Here is an 18,499-nt window from a genome sequence, read left to right on the forward strand (position 1 = left end):
GGTAACTACACATTTTTCTTTCTAGAATTTCTTTTTTCTCTTGATCAAGTTCCCAACCAGTTTAGAAGCATCTACTGGAAACTCTAGAGTTACAAGTTATGTTAGGTTGTTCTTGCATTGCTATACAGAAATTCCTGACACTGAGTAATTTACAAAGAAAAGAGATTTCATTGGCTCACAGTTCTGAAAGCTTTACAAGAAGCATGATGCTGGTATCTGTGCAGCTTCTAGGGAGGCCTCAGGAAGCTTACAGTCATGGAGGAAGGTGAAGAGGAGCAGCGATGTCACATAGCAAAAGCAGGAACAAGACAGGGTGGGGGGAGTTGCCACACACTTTTTTTTTTTTTTTTTTTTTTTTTTTTGAGATGGAGTCTCACTCTGTCACCCAGGCTGGAGTGCAGTGGCACAATCCCAGCTCACTGCAACCTCCAACTCCCGGGTTCACATGATTCTCCTGCCTCAGCTTCCTGAGTAGCTGGGGTTACAGGCACCTGCCACCAAGCTCGGCTAATTTTGTATTTTTTGTAGAGACGGGGTTTCATGTTAGCCAGGCTGGTCTCAAACTGCCGACCTCAGATGATCCACCTGCCTCAGCCTCCAAAGTGCTGAGATTACAGGTGTGAGTCACCGCGCTTGGCCGCCACACACTTTTAAACAACCAAATCTTACAAGAATTCACTCACTATCACCAGGACAGAACCAAGGGAATGGTGTAAACCATTCATGAGAAATCTGCCCTCACCATCCAGTCAGCTCCCTCCAGGCTCCACCTCCAACACTGGGGATTACATTTCAACATGAGATTTGGGCAGACAAACATCCAAACTATATCAGGAGTGGTCCTATTTGTTGTTGGATTCTCATAGCAGATCCTGACTTGCTCCATGACGTAGAAACAGCATGGAGCAGTGACCCAACACTCACTCTAAAGTCAGGCTGATCGGGATGTGATTGTTGTCTCTGCCACTTTGAGCCTGTGTGATCAGGGGTGACTATTGTGCTGGCTTCTCATCTGCAGAGGGGTAATACTACTACTACTACTAATAATGGTACCCACCATTTGGGAATGTTGGGAAAATTAAATGAGGTAATCATGTAAAGCTGGAATGTTTGTCACCACACATGTTTTATTATTATTTTTTTATTATTATTATTCCTAATGTGGCTACATTTGGGATTTCTCTCTGGGTTGCCAAGTTACAGCTTCTATTATTTGTATTAGAGGAGAAGCAGAAGAAAGGCATAATAGCAGGGCATTCCTGCCCTCTCTGTGTATGATTAAGAAATTCCCTAGAGAATAAAAAGAAATCCATTTTATTTCCCTCAGGGGACACTACATTTTTTTAATTTCAGGGTGCAGAGAAAGTGATGGCATATGTGCCTGATGCTGTCTGGTATGACTACGAGACTGTAAGTAGCTTTGACTTTTCTTCTACTCCTTAAGACTGTAGCTGCAGCTGCATAGACAAGCTACCTTTCTGGAGAGAGAAACATCCATCTACATGCTGAGGAGTATTTTTTAGTGTTTTCTGTAATTTCATAGCAGAACCTGGGTAAAGTTAACCTAAACCGCTAACATCAGTCATGATGAAATGTGAAAAAATACCTTCATATACTTTATTTAGCAATAAGATAGGCTGACGTAGTATCTCATAAATTAATATTGGAGGAACTGATGGACAATGTGAGCTTGGTCAGGAATCAGACTATCTGTTTAAAACTATCAGTTTATATAATATATCAAATAGCCTCAGCATGGCATAAATTTTTTCACAAACCCCCAACTGGTAGCAGAACATGTTATTCTTGATTTTTTTTCCTTCTGTTGTTTGATTGCCCGGCTAGACCGTAATTCAGCTAATTGGAAAAGGGAGAGAGCTGTGTATCACCAGGCACGTAGATAATCAGTGAGGGGCAATATGCTGTCATGCCAATGTGTTTGATTTATCTGCATGCGTCAGGGGAGCCAAGTGAGATGGAGGAAGCAAAAAGTCGAGATGGAACTTCCTAGAGACAAAATTGGACTTCACCTTCGAGGAGGCTACATCTTCCCCACACAGCAGCCAAATACAACCACTCTGGCCAGGTATAGCATGGCTGGAGAGTCCTTTCAGAATTCACGTCCTTGCTTAAACCCTTTGAATTTCTTTTCGAAACACACTAACAGCCAGGTGGTCAGCCTCTTTGGTTTGGCCAGGACTGTTGCAGTTTTAGCACCAAAAGTCTCTTCCCTTGGGATGCTTTTCAATTCTGGGCAAACCAGGTCAGTTGATCCCTCTGTCTGCCTTGGCCACACGGTGCATCCATGTTTCTTTACCCTTGACTCACTTGTTCTCATTTCTAGAGAATCTTGACTCTCCTCCCTCCTAGAATTTCAACTTCCTATTTCTTTTCTCCCGCTAAGATTTCTTTCTTGTGATTCAAAAATTACCTTATGCAAACCTCAAATCTCCAAGTCACTGAATTTTCCTTTATACGTAATTGATTCCAAAAAAATAGATTCCATCTGTACTAAAGAGGTGCACATTTACATCTTCATGGCTTTGAGAGTATTAGCCTACTTGTCTTTAATAGACTAGGAGCTCTTTGGAAGCCAGAAACCTGTCTTTTCCTTTGAACCTCTCTTACTGCTTTAATTTTCCAAGTTGTAGACTTTTTATGATACTAATGGAAAATATCCCTGAATCCAATGCCAGTTGGCTTCCTTTTTCTAACTGTTCACCTTCAAGCTGTTCTGCACACTGATACCAAATTAATTTTTCGAAAATGAAAATCTCAACTGGTTGCTCCCAGGCTTGAAGTCCAAAGTCTTTCATTAATAGGGTATTCAAAACCAATCACAACCTGGTTTCACGTTACTTTAACAACTCTATCTCCTGCCACACCTTCATGTACATACAGACCAGTCATGCCAAAAGCTTTCTCTTTCCCAGACATACGTATGTATTTTACAACATTTGGGCTTTTGCACTTATCCTTTCCAACATTCTTTGCCTGGTATATTCTTAATGATCCAAATGAAACTTTACATTTCAGCAGCAAGAAATCTTTCCTTAATCTTCCAGCAGAGGAAGCACTGCCACTTTGAAGTTTCTGGTCATTTTATATATATATTATATATATACACATATAATATATAATATATATACATATAATATATAACATATAATGTATATATAAAATATATAACATAATATATAATATATACATATAATATCTAATATATAATATATATAATATATACATATAATATATAATATATAATATATACATATAATATATAATATATATAATATATACATATAATATATAATATATATAATATACACATATAATATATAATATATAACATATATATTATATATACATACGATATATAATATATGTTATATATACATACGATATATAATATATGTTATATATACATACGATATATAATATATGTTATATATACATACGATATATAATATATGTTATATATACATACGATATATAATATATGTTATATATACATACGATATATAATATATGTTATATATACATACGATATATAATATATATTATATATACATACGATATATAATATATATTATATATACATACGATATATAATATATATCTTATATATACATACAATATATAATATATATCTTATATATACATACAATATATATTATATATACATACAATATATATATTATATATACATACAATATATAATATATATTATATATACATACAATATATAATATATATTATATATACATACAATATATAATATATATTATATATACATACAATATATAATATATATTATATATACATACAATATATAATATATATTATATATACATACAATATATAATATATATTATATATACATACAATATATTATATATTATATATACATACAATATATAATATATATTATATATACATACAATATATTATATATTATATATACATACAATATATTATATATTATATATACATACAATATATTATATATTATATATACATACAATATATTATATATTATATATACATACAATATATTATATATTATATATACATACAATATATTATATATTATATATACATACAATATATTATATATTATATATACATATAACATAATATATACGATATATACATATAACATATAATATATATTCTATATACATAATATATATCATCTACATATAATATATATTATATATTATATATACATATACTATATATGATATATATATTATATATACATATGATATATAATATGTAATATATAATATATACATATGATGTATAATATATAATATATTATGTATACATATGATAGATAATATATAATATATATTATCTATCATATGTATATATAATATGTTATACATTATATATAATATTTTATATATTATATATACATATAATACATATAATATATATTATATATTATAATACATATATAATATATAATATATAAATATATTATATATACATATAATATATATAATATAGATATATATACATATAATATCTACATTATATATAGATATTATATATATTATATATACATATTATATAATATATATATTACATATACATATAATATATATTACATATACATATTATATATATTATATATACATATAATATAATATATATTGTATATATGATATATTCTATATTATATGTACATATAATACATAATATATATTATATGTACATAATATATATAATATTATATGTATATAATACGTATTATATGTATATATAATATACATTATATATACATATAATACGTATTATATACATATAATATATATTATATGTATTATATACATATAATATATATAATATATATTATATACATATAATATATATAATATATATTATATACATATAATATATAATATATACATATAATATACAATATATAATATATACATATAATATATAATATACAATATATAATATATACATATAATATCTAATATATATTATATATACATAGAATATCTAATATCTGTATTCGATATACATAGAATATCTAATATCTGTATTCGATATACATAGAATATCTAATATCTGTATTCGATATACATAGAATATCTAATATCTGTATTCGATATACATAGAATATCTAATATCTGTATTCGATATACATAGAATATCTAATATCTGTATTCGATATACATAGAATATCTAATATGTGTATTCGATATACATAGAATATCTAATATCTGTATTAGATATACATATATCTAATATCTGTATTAGATATACATATATCTAATATCTGTATTAGATATACATATATCTAATATCTGTATTAGATATACATATAATATCTAATATCTGTATTAGATATACATATAATATCTAATATCTGTATTAGATATACATATAATATCTAATATCTGTATTAGATATACATATAATATCTAATATCTGTATTAGATATACATATAATATCTAATATCTAATAGGTATACATATAATATCTAATATATATTAGGTATACATATAATATCTAATGTATATTAGGTATACATATAATTTGTAATATCTAATATATATAATATATACATATAATTGTAATATCTAATATATATATTATATATACATATAATTTGTAATATCTAATATATTTATATATTACATATAATATGTAATATATAAATATATTATATATACATATAATAAAGAAATATATTATATATACATATAATAAAGAAATATATTATATATACATGTAATATATAAATATATTATATATACATGAATATATAATATATTATATATACATGTATATATAAATATATTATATATACATATAATATATAAATATGTTATATATACATATAGTATATAAATATTTTATATAGACATATAGTATATAAATATGTTATATAGACATATAATATATAAATATGTTATATAGACATATAATATATAATATATAATATTATATTATATAGACATATAATATATAATATAATATATAATATATATAAATTTATATATATTATATATTTATTTTTATATTTATATATTTATTATATATTATATATATAATATATAATATATGTATATTATATTTTTGTTTTGTTTTGTTTTTTGCTCCTTAGATGATTTTGTCTTTCTTCCTTAATACTATTAGTATTTCAATAACAGTTGTATACTCTGTGCTTGAAAATTTTATTGTCTGAAATGTTTAGGGGAGTCTAAGTCTATTGTTAGTTAACTTTGCTGACTTTCTTTCATGTTGACTTATTACCTTGTGCGCTTGGTGATCTTATTTTTTTTAAGCTGTGATAATCTTATAAATGTGGGTCTCATTCCTCCAGAGATGATTTGCCTTCTCCTCTGTTTGCAAGCCAAGAATTGCTTCCAACTGGCATTATGTTAGCTTCCTTCAAGGATCTCGGCTTCATGTGGGAATCAGAGGTTCACATTCTCTACCTTGGATCACTAGGCTTAGTAGCCCAATTTTAACCTTGCTATGGGAATTTGCCACACGGAGATTCTAGATTTTGCTTACTAAGCCCCCTTTTGGTTTTAGCTCAGTGTTTTGTTATCCTGTTATTGTTTTCATCTCTTGGATATATTTCTTACTTTCTTGCAAATCCAACAATATTTTAACAGGAATATGTGTTGTAATTTAACTAGGATCAGGGAATATTTCACTGGGTAAGTCTCCAGAAGAATATCCGGTCCACCATATTTCTGGAACTGTGGTTCTGGACTCCTAGAATATCCTAACTTTTGTGTTGTTTTCATTGTTCGCCTTCATTTTTTAATGAATGTGCCTATTTTTTCCTATAATATTTAAGGTCATTCAGATCAGGGGTTGTGATTTATTTATTTTTGTATCTCATTGACTTCTTAGAAACGACTGCTACTCAGTACATGAATATTTAATGAAAGCAGATGATTTTGCTGATAATAAAAACTAACTTTCTTGCATAGTGAAAGGCTGAACTGTGAAAGAATACAATGGAGAATATGAGACCAGTGACAGAGGAGAAACAAGAAGAGCAGGAAACTAGGAGGTTGCTTAGAGCAGTGATAGAATGAGGAGAGACTCCAAATAAAAATTTCTCTCTCTCTCCCCCTCTTCCTCTCTGTCCATCTACTTTACCATGTATTTGAGTAATGTTTTGTGTTTCTTATTCTAAATTATAGAGTAGATCATTAGAATGATTTGTTTTTCTTTCAAAACAAACTAATAACCAATAATCAGATAAGTTACTACTAAATAGATGGACCTTATTATATGTTGTTGCTTTCTGAGTATAAATGGTCCTTAGGCAGGTGAAAATGTATCTTCCTCACAGCACTGGACACTTCTACTGAGGGCATCATTGCTAAAGTGATATAACTGAACCAGTTATTGCCCAAGATTTATTTCTCTTCTCATACTCTGTATTCTAAGTAGTAGTTGCAGAAGCAGCTTTTATTTGAGCTATTGCAGTGCCTCTGGTGCTTAAATTCTTGCCTCTAACATAGATGTTATTGTTAATGTTTGGGATATTTCTATCTCTTGTGACACTGTTGATATTAAAGATAGGGGCGCCTGTCGATTTTGTGTTTGTGCCTGAAGAAAAGCAGAACCATCTGCTGCTAGTAACTTTTCCAATTTGAAATTTGATGGAAATATTCTCAGCTCAGCTGGCAAAATTCTCTGACTCCTGTCTTTGTGTCTTGAATCTTGTTCCCCACAGTCGAAAGAACCCTCTTGGTCTTATCATTGCCCTAGATGAAAACAAAGAAGCAAAAGGAGAACTTTTCTGGGATGATGGGGAAACGAAGGGTGAGCACTTATACGATAATGTTGCTGTTTCCCAACCTGCACCTGTGACTTATGGTCCTTCACTCCTGCTGGTCATTCAGCTGTGGGAGAAATCTCAGTAGGCACAGTAGCAAGAGTCACTTAAGTATTTTGTTTCTGGTTGCACCATTCAGAGGTAGTGGTAGATGACCTACAAAGGAAAGAAAAATACATTTCTATCTCTGGCAATTCTCCTATTGGACAGTGATATCTATAATAGGCTATTTATTTATTTATTGAGGTGGAGTTTTGCTCTTGTTGCCCAGGCTGGAGTGCAGTGGCGCGATCTCGGCTCACTGCAACCTCTGCCTCCCAGGCTCAAGTGATTCTTCTGCCTCAGCCTCCCGCGTAGGACTACAGGTGCCTACCACCATGCCTGGCTAATTTTTTGTATGTTTAGTAGAGATGAGGTTTCACCGTGTTAGCCAGGATGATCTTGATCTCCTAACTTCGTGATCCGCCCGGCTCGACCCCCCAAAGTGCTGGGATTACAGGCATGAGCCACCACGCTTGGCCAATAGGCTCTCTTTTTATTGTCAATGGGTGCTTAGAAGAGATGGTTTCAAGACTGTTCCCATAACCCAATGTTAATGTCTTCCTCCTGAAATTCTTATGAGCAAATGTTGATGATATAGAAATCATGCCCCTGCCAGTGAGGCAGTGAGAATATACTTTTTAGCATATTTGTGGATCCAGTATACTAACAATTCCTGTGCTTCAAGTTTAGGAAATAGATTCCCTTGAGGCATATGCCTTGGAAGCCCTTGGAAGGGAAACTTTGCAATGTTCCAGTAGGAAAGAGAAGGAAAAACAATGGCTTGGCCTTGGAGACTCTTGTCCATCTAATCCAATATGTAGACTTAAAGATTTATTTTTTAATTGCAAAATATTTAATTGGCAAATAAAGATGAAATATATTCAAAGTGGATAATGTGAGGATTTAATATATATATAGGCATAGTATAATGATTACCACAGCTATTTTAAGGAACAGATCCATCACCACCCATACTGTAGACTGGATCCCCAGAACCTATTCATCTAATAACTAAAAATTTGTACCCTTGACCATCATCTCCCCAGTTTCCACACCTGCAGGCTCTAAGAGCAACAGTTATACTGTCTGCTTCTAGGAGCTCAACTTTTTTAGGTTTCACATATAAGTGAGACCATGCAGTACTTGACTTTCTGTCTCTGGCTTATTTCACTTAGTATAACGTCCTCTAGATTCATCCATGCTGTTGCAAATGGCAGAATTTTCTTCTTTTTATGTCTGAATAATATTCTATTGTATATATATACCACAATTTCTTTATTCATTCATCCATTGATGGACCCTTAGGTTATTTTCATATCTTTGCTACTGTGCAGAAGTAAAATTAAAGACTTAAATGTAAGGGTTGAAATTGTAAAGCTCCTAGAAGAACACAGGAAAAAACCTCCTTGACATTAGTCTTGGCAATGACTTTTTGGATATGATACCAAAAGCAAAGGCAAAATAGCAAATAATAAACAAGCATGACTACATCAAACTAAAAGGCTTCTGCACAGGAAAATAAATAATCAACAAAGTGAAAAGGCAAACTACAGAATGGATAAAAATGTTTGCAAACCATGTATCTCAGAAGATATTAATATAAAAAAATAAGGAACTCATGCAACTCAGTAGCAAAAGATCAAATGACCCAATTAAAAAGTGGGTGAAGGACCTGAACAGATGTTTTTCCAAGGAAGACATACAAGTGGCTAACTGGCATGTGAAAAGACGCTCAACATCAGTAAATGACACAGGTATGCAAACAAAAAATTACAGTGAGCTACCACCTCACACCTGTTAGCATGGAATTAATAAAAAAGATAAGAGATAAGTGCTGGCGAGGATGTGGAGAAAATGGAATTTTTGTAGACTGTTGGTGGGAATGTAAATTGTTACAACCGTTATGGAAAATAGTATGCATGTTCCTCAAAAAATTAACAGAACTTCCATACAATCCCATGAAATCCCACTTCTGGGTGTATATCCAGAGGACATGAAACCAGTATCTTTAAGAGATACAGTCACTCCCACGTTCATTACAGCATTATGTGCAACAACCAAGATATAGAAACAATCTAATTATACATTGATGAATGAATGAATAAAGAAATGTGATACACATATACAATTGAAAATTATTCATCCATAAGGAAAAGGAAAACTGCTATGTGTGACCTCAAGGCATAGCTGAAAGGAGTGGTAGGGTGAAATCTGTTCTTCTGTGGTGGGCAGGCCAGAATCTGACTTGTCTTTCTCTCACTTGCAGATACTGTGGCCAATAAAGTGTATCTTTTATGTGAGTTTTCTGTCACTCAAGTGAGTAGCATATTTCTATGAATCTTAGGTGTGGGCTTTGGACTGACCATTAGCACATCTGTGCTTGTGTATATTGTATATGTGTGATTATATTTGTAACTTTATATGCATTATTGACAATAGGTGAGTACATTTCTATTTATGATTTCATCGATGTTTTCAAAAGGAGGCATTAATATAGCAGCTAGTGTTTCTGAACACAGTTTTTAAATGCCCATGTGTTTTTATGATTGTTTTAAATTAGAGGATTATCAAAATAATGTTGTACTTCTTGAGCAGACACTAGTAGAGAAAGCAGAGAGGCACTCATGGCAGTGGGGGGTATCTGGTCTGGAATGGAATATTTGAGTGACTTGAGAATCTGTGTATTACAGGCATACCTTTATGCATACTTGGACTTAATTGTTTTGCAGAACCACTTGGAGGTGAATATTTCACAATTAACCTACAAGGACCCCAATAATTTAGCATTCAATGAGATTAAAATTCTTGGGACGGAGGAACCAAGCAATGTTACGGTGAAACACAATGGTGTCCCAAGTCAGACTTCTCCTACAGTCACTTATGATTCTAACCTGAAGGTAAAAACCCATTTTCTTGAGATGGTACATTGAGAATTCTCCATAGCATCGTGATGTTCCTTCTTGCCAAGTTTGCATATACCCCTGAAGGACCAGGGCACCTTTGAGGCCTGTTTTGGGGAAGTGAGAGGACACCTTTGATGCCTTTTTTGGGGAAAAAAATGAGGTGGCCAGAGCTAGAATGAGTTGGGTATTTTTCTTCTGATTCCCATCTCTGCCTATCAGTGTTCCCGTCTTTCTAGCTGGTTTCACTTGCTTTTCCCAAAAATAGAATAATTATGATGAGACCCAGGAACAGCAAAGTTGGAAAGTGGGGAATAGCCTGACATTATTAGACTGTGAATTTTGTATGACTAGCACAAATAAGATTTGGTATTTGAAAAAGGCCAGTTTGGATAGGAAACTTGTGGTCAGGTTTTGGAGGTCTTAGTTACCAACTTGATTTAATTCTCAAGCAGTCTCATATTGATCCTTGAATGAAGGCTGTGCTACTGTGTGTGAGCATTGTTGGGAGTGGGAGTGGGGGCTGGGGGTTAGTAGAACAGGGAAGTACAAGATGGTTTAGATTGGGAGGAGACTAGGAGAAGGATGATAATCTTTAGAATGTGATCTTTGTACTCCAGACAAGTGAGAACTTTAACTTGGGAAGTGTTGTTTAAAGAAGTGTCAAGATAAGAAAACTATTTAGAAAAATATTAAATCTTTGAACTAATGGTATTCAAGGAAGGTTTCAGAATTGGAGTCTTTGGGCTTAGAGAAATGAACATGCTGGGATGTTAGAAATAGAAAGAAATATAATGTTTTTTTCAACTTTTCAAATTTGCCGTTGCTGAAATTGAAACCCAAAGAAATGAAACAGAATACCTGACTTACCCTGATGTGATTATTATGCCCTGTATGCCTGAATCAACATATTTCATATAACCCATAAATATGCATACCTACTATATACCCATTAAAATTAAAAATTAAAAAAAGAAATCATTTGTCCAACATTCTACAGAAATGTGAGCATGATAACCAGGTCATATGATTCTTATTGCTGTGTTCTTTCTACCACTCCACGCCAATGGGTGATACTGGTTTGGGCATTGGAGAGCAAGAGGATCAGCTCACTTTAGGATGACATCGTGTGTCATCTCACAGTGGGCTAAGAGGAGTCAGGGTAGAAAAGAATAAGGGGTGATCACAACAGGTTTTATTTGACCTAACTGTTTTCATTATGCTATGTACAAGATTGTGCTAGAGGGGAGACATTTGACCTGTTGCTGCTAAATAGATTCTCCCAATGTTCAGTTCTCTTCTTATAAGCTAAAGTCATATGTTGCTTGGATGTTTGAAAGTCTGGTCTAATTTCTATTTTTTTTATCGAAAAAAAACCCTCAGGTCTTGCAAAGCCTGTCTCCTAAAGATGAATTTCCTTATGATTTCCACATTTCTACAGGTTGCCATTATCACAGATATCGATCTTCTCCTGGGAGAAGCATACACAGTGGAATGGAGCATAAAGATAAGGGATGAAGAAAAAATAGACTGTTACCCTGATGAGAATGGTGCTTCTGCAGAAAACTGCACTGCCCGTGGCTGTATCTGGGAGGTAACCGTGCTGATGGGGTTCGTGTGCATGAGAATCTCCACACCTAATCTGTAGTTTCTTAAGCATAGCAGTGGCACTTACATAACTACTTAAAACCCATAGAAAGAACTTCCTAAGGGACAGGATCTGGATGTGACAAGTAGGTGGGGACATGTGCGAAACTTCTTAAGATGAATATTTTGCTTGGAGACAAGGAATTGAAATTTATGTTATTGCCAAGTGATAAGTGATGGGCTAGTTTTATCATCATATGACTTTACTAACCCTGTTTAGGTTAGAGAACTTTAAGACCACATGCTGTGCTGATCTATGACTTTGGCCTTACTTTTCAGGCATCCAATTCTTCTGGAGTCCCTTTTTGCTATTTTGTCAACGACCTATACTCTGTCAGTGATGTTCAGTATAATTCCCATGGGGCCACAGCTGACATCTCCTTAAAGTCTTCCATTTATGCCAATGCTTTCCCCTCCACACCCGTGAACCCCCTTCGCCTGGATGTCACTTACCATAAGAATGAAATGCTGCAGTTCAAGGTAAACACAGTACATGTATCAGGTAGTGATTAGACCCTTTTCAGTTCCATTAACTTTTATTGGTCTGGATCACAGAACCCTAAAATAAGTTAATCGTGCTACAACAGACTATATCATTATCCAGAGAGCATTGAGAAATCATTGAGGGAACAATGAGACCTGCCCTAATTTTCATTTGGAAAAGATTACTGTGGCTACTGTTAGGAAAATGGTTGGGAGAGCAAGAGTGGGTACGGAGAGACAACTTGGGAGGCTACCAGTTAGGCAGGTCAGTTGAGGGATTAGGTTTGGACTAGACAGTGGAATGCAGGTGGAGAATAGTGGACCCGTCTGAGGTTGAGAAAGTTGGGTTACAGGATCTAGTGCTCGATTGCAAGCAGGTGACAATGGAGAGGGAAAATCAAGAATGATGACCGTGTTGGTATCTTGCATCTTAATATGGATGGTGCTGACATTAACTCAAATAGGAATACTGAAAAAGTTTGTGCTTGATCAATGTAAGATGATATGTTCAGTTTGGGATGCTGAATTTGAGATTTCTGTAAAATGGCCATCAATGTGCAGTAATTTCATTTCTTTCCAGAATTTAATTGCATTTAAGGACTAGGGATGGACTAGCTGTTATGTCTATTTTTCTATTAAACTAAGCTTCTCAAGGACAGGAATGTGCCCTTTCCTGTTTGTGCTTCTGAAATCTACAGAGCCTGGCCGATAGTGCTGTAATGTTATTGACAGAGTAAGTGAAAGTGGTCAGGACATTGTCACATTGCCTGAAAGATTCTTTACAATCTGACATCAACCCGACTTCTGAGTTCTTGTTCATCCTCTAATGCAGGGAAGAATCTCTTGTATGTTTGTACCCTCCTTTTAACACTAGCATGTTTTAGGCACCTAATGGGTTTGAAGTGAATGAACTTCCTTGGAGTTCTAGCCTTAACCATTGCCTACTCTACCTCTTGACCGTAGAGTAGCTCTTTCCAAAATATGTGCCTCTTTCTGGCCCACTTTAATTCTCTCTGCCTTCGTGGTTGTTATTCTTCACCAGAATGACTTGATCTCCTTTCTTTGTTTGGTTAATGACTACCAAGCTTTTAATACTCTAGACTGTATTTCTCCCATGAGACCATCTCAGTCTCCCAGAAACAATGTTAGGCATTTCCTTCCCTAGAATCTCACAGCACTTCTACATAGCTCTCCCTTAGCACACATCACCCAGGTGTTGTGAGCTGCTCTCTTTGACTTCTTATTCGCATGTGAATTTCGTAAAACCATAACACTGCCTTATTGAGCTCACATCCCTAGTGTCTTGTGCAGTGTCAGGCAGGGGATGTAGTAGGTACTCATGAATCAGTTTAGATACCACTTTCAGCAAGGACATTCTAATTATTTTAATCAAATAGATTTCATTTTGGGGAGACAGGTTATTTTTTGAACTCATAATGATTTTAAGGTATTTATATATACTCATATACCCACAGAAAATAACAAGTAACATATTCATAAATACCACACTGATTCCGGAATGATTTTCCAAGTCAGCACCAATGTCCCATTGAGTTTATCAAGGTAATAGAGGCCTTAATAATGAGAAATCACAGAAAAATGTTAAATGTGACATTGTTATCTGATATATTAATTAAATCTCAGATATCATAAAGAAGATAGAAACATAGCATCTGAACTTTCTGTCCAAAAATCAAAAAGGTTCTGCTAAGGGTATAGGTTTCAAGAGTAGTATTGTTGCCTAAAATTGATTTCCTCTGGCCTAGATTTATGATCCCAACAACAATCGGTATGAAGTTCCAGTCCCTCTGAACATACCCAGCATGCCATCCAGCACCCCTGAGGGTCAACTCTATGATGTGCTCATTAAGAAGAATCCATTTGGGATTGAAATTCGCCGGAAGAGTACAGGCACTATAATGTGAGTGGCTTCTAGTGTGACTCAGAGTTGATGGCTACCTGCGCCTTCGCTGCCAGGTCCATTGTCCTTGGATGTATCCTGGTTCAAAACATCACATTGTCCACTTCCAGATCCATGGATGAGTTGTTTCCTTCAGACCTATTCTTACAGGAAATCTTTAGCATTCTGGAAATAAATACTGAAGGAGTTGAACGTGCCTGAGGATTCATCCAACAAATGTTTATGGGGTGCCTTCTCTAGATTAGGTGCTGCTCCTTATAGACAGCTGAGGTTTCTCTTCTCATGACAACAAATAATAAGTAAATATCACTTTGAGTGCTATGTAGAAAATGGACTGAGGGGTGCAAGGATGGAAGGCAGTGCTGGTGTGGAGCGGTCCCAGCTGTGATGATGAGGAGTGCTTGGATTTGTATTATGGAGGACCACTGAAAGGAGGCAGTGACAGAGGGAAACAGAAGAATGATGAATAACTCCTCAGCTTTTAGCGAGGATATCTATGATATTTTAATCAAATTGAGTTTCAGTTTTGTTTGGGATATGAACAGCTTCTTGGTAGGAATCAAGTGTTCTGTTGTCCTTGAAAAGTCACCTGCTGGAAACAGAGATAAAAGCTCATTTTCTGTTTCAAATCTGCCTTTTTGTGTTTCAGTTGGGACTCTCAGCTCCTTGGCTTCACCTTCAGTGACATGTTTATCCGCATCTCCACCCGTCTTCCCTCCAAGTACCTCTATGGCTTTGGGGAAACTGAGCACAGGTCCTATAGGAGAGACTTGGAGTGGCACACTTGGGGGATGTTCTCCCGAGACCAGCCCCCAGGGGTAAGGACAGAGCATTTGGGATCTGTGTCTCTGCTTCTCTCCACCCACACTGCTCAGGCTTTGGGCTTCATCTTCCCAAACTCCACTTGGTCATCACATTCTGCTTTTAGGCAAGTGGGCCAATTCTCAGGCTCCTTTGTTTCATGTGTTTAGTTTATGTGTCTAGTTTCATGGAGAAAACTAGAGCCATGTTAGCAAACACATTTTTGTTGAGTTTCTTTCTCAGGCATAATGTCTCTAAAACTCCTACTGCTTCTTCCCATGACTCTCCAGTACAAGAAGAATTCCTATGGTGTCCACCCCTACTACATGGGGCTGGAGGAGGACGGCAGTGCCCATGGAGTGCTCCTGCTGAACAGCAATGCCATGGGTAAGGCCATCAGCACCTCCCTTATTTTGGGGGGATACCAATCATGCCTGAGTCAATTTACAATGTGTTTAGCCTAACTGTTCCTTGAAGTCAAAATCTTCATTTTACGGGCACTGCTGTTTATTTTTTCTTTGTGTTTAGCCTTTCTGTTTATTTCAATCTAATATCATGTGATAAGAAGATTTAACCCAACTCTCATTTTGGTAAAAATCACATAAGAAGGGATAGTAACACCACATGGGTCCCAAATATCCTGGAGGTCAGCTCGTGAGAGCCAGTTATATAATTTGAATTAGGGTAAAACTATGGGTCAGAGAAGTTAGTCTGGGGGTATTGAGGGTGTATGGTATGTTGGAAAATTACCCATTGGGTACTCTGCTCACTGTCTGGGTGAGGGATCCATACCCCAAACCTCAGCATCATGCAATATTCCCATGTAAGGAACCTGAACATGTATCTCTTTATCTAACATAAAACTTGAAATGTAAAAAATAATAATTTTATAAGAGTAAAATGATAAAATATAGTAAAGTACCCTAAAGAGAATCAAACCCAGGAATGGGACCTGTAGACTTCCATTGATCTTCTTCAGTTCTGTGTGAGTATGATAGAAAATGCCTGCTCTTACTACTCTATGATAGGGAGGGTGCAGGAAGATGGAGAATGTGTGGATTTCAGGGGTGATTCATGACATGGAGGGTGTCCATGTGGCTTAGCATTTTTCTTTATTTTCAGATGTGACGTTCCAGCCCCTGCCTGCCTTGACATACCGCACCACAGGGGGAGTTCTGGACTTTTATGTGTTCTTGGGGCCGACTCCAGAGCTTGTCACCCAGCAGTACACTGAGGTAGGGAGAAATCCAATTGTTTATCAAGTACTTATACAGCACATTCTGGGTGCCAGAGTCCACATTGATTAGTATAACTCTCAGTTGATAACTGGAAATATTGGTCTTTCTTGGAGAGAGATTATAGAATGAGAAAAAATAAATACATTCTAATTATCATTACATTTATAGCCTCTGTAAGCATTGCAGAATAGCAGAAGTTATAGTGGTACTAGTGGTGGTGCTGGTAGTGATAGTAGTGTGATGTTGGTGTTATTTGTGGTTATATGGTGATGATGGCAGTAGGGGCTGACCGTGGTGATAGTGATGTGGGAATGGTGATAATGATGGTGGTGGTAGTAGTGGTGTTGGTGATGGTGATGATAGTGGTGGGGGTGGTGGTAATGGGTATGTTGGTGATGATGACGGTGGTAGTGGTGGTGATGGTGACAAGGGTGGGGCTGACGATGGTGTTTGTGGTAGTGATGGTAATGATGATGGTGGTGTTGGTTATGGTGGTGGTGGTAGTGGTGGTGACAGTGAGGTGGTGTGAGGAGTGTGATGTTGGTGATAGTGGTTGTGGTGATAGTGGTGATGGTGGGGATGGTGGTTGGGGTGGTGGTGGGGAGTGGTGGTGATGGTAGTGAAGGGTAATGATAATGGTAATGATGGTGGTGGGGGCACGATCATGGTACTGGGGGTGATGGTGAAAATAGTGATGATGGTGGTGGTGATGATGGTGATGATGACCATGGTGGTCGTGGCAGCAACAACAGACACTTACATACTAGCAAGTGCGCATCACTGATTTATCACTTGCTGCATGTTAGAGCACTTCACACATATTAACTCATTCATGCCTCACAGAAACACTATCAGGCAGATGCTATTATTATCCGTTATTTACAGATGAAGAAACTGAAGCACTAAGAGATGACTTAATTTTTGCCCAAGGTCACACAGCTAGCAGGATTGGAGCCTGTATACTAAGCCAGGCATTTGTCTCTGATTCTGGGTTTCTTAGCCAGTTACCTACAGTGTCTCTAGGAATAGCGTAACATCAGATTTTCTGTAATTTTTAAGAAGGAGCTCAAGTCTAGCAGAAAGCTTTCTCTAAGTATCCTAGTGGCTCTATATCCTGTCAGTTTTGGTCTGGATTTCAATTAGTTAGTTGACTAGCTTGGGGCACAGAAAAATATTCTTATTACTTGATGTAAAACTTCAATGTGGTGTCTCTGTTCTGAAGACTAATATTTTCTGTCTATTTTCTAGTTGATTGGCCGGCCTGTGATGGTACCTTACTGGTCTTTGGGGTTCCAGCTGTGTCGCTATGGATACCAGAACGACTCTGAGATCGCCAGCTTGTATGATGAGATGGTGGCTGCCCAGATCCCTTATGTACGTTCTCAGTCATGGCTCTGGAGTTTCAAAACTAAGCCAGGTGCCTCTGTGTCTGGGTTCATTTGTCTAATGTTTGTGGGATTCCATAAAGACATAATGTTCTTTTTCAGACAATATCACAGTTAGCCTCACCCCAGCACAGTAATATAGGTAAGGGCACTTGTTTCCATCTTCCAGAGATGACAGCTCAAGACTCACCATGACTCGCCAGAGTGGGAGATAGGCTGGCTCCAGGGCTCTTTCTGCTCTCCCATGCTTCCTTCC

General features: G+C 35.3%; 1 protein-coding gene across 2 annotated transcripts in view; it reads left to right on the forward strand.

Annotated features, from left to right (window-relative positions):
- The window catches only part of MGAM (maltase-glucoamylase), a 109,526-nt gene that overhangs the window by 42,896 nt on the left and 48,131 nt on the right, over nt 1-18,499 (forward strand). For both annotated transcript variants that reach the window (XM_034965120.4, XM_055115468.2), the window contains 12 exons: nt 1,354-1,410; nt 1,962-2,086; nt 7,725-7,813; nt 10,135-10,184; nt 10,598-10,765; nt 12,210-12,362; nt 12,695-12,895; nt 14,665-14,819; nt 15,469-15,637; nt 15,911-16,007; nt 16,743-16,855; nt 18,107-18,232. In XM_034965120.4, the coding sequence (XP_034821011.1) occupies nt 1,354-1,410; nt 1,962-2,086; nt 7,725-7,813; nt 10,135-10,184; nt 10,598-10,765; nt 12,210-12,362; nt 12,695-12,895; nt 14,665-14,819; nt 15,469-15,637; nt 15,911-16,007; nt 16,743-16,855; nt 18,107-18,232 (1,503 nt within the window). The remainder of the gene's footprint in view (nt 1-1,353; nt 1,411-1,961; nt 2,087-7,724; nt 7,814-10,134; nt 10,185-10,597; nt 10,766-12,209; nt 12,363-12,694; nt 12,896-14,664; nt 14,820-15,468; nt 15,638-15,910; nt 16,008-16,742; nt 16,856-18,106; nt 18,233-18,499) is intronic.

Source organism: Pan paniscus, chromosome 6 (assembly GCF_029289425.2).
Source record: "Pan paniscus chromosome 6, NHGRI_mPanPan1-v2.0_pri, whole genome shotgun sequence".
Classification (NCBI taxonomy): domain Eukaryota; kingdom Metazoa; phylum Chordata; class Mammalia; order Primates; family Hominidae; genus Pan; species Pan paniscus.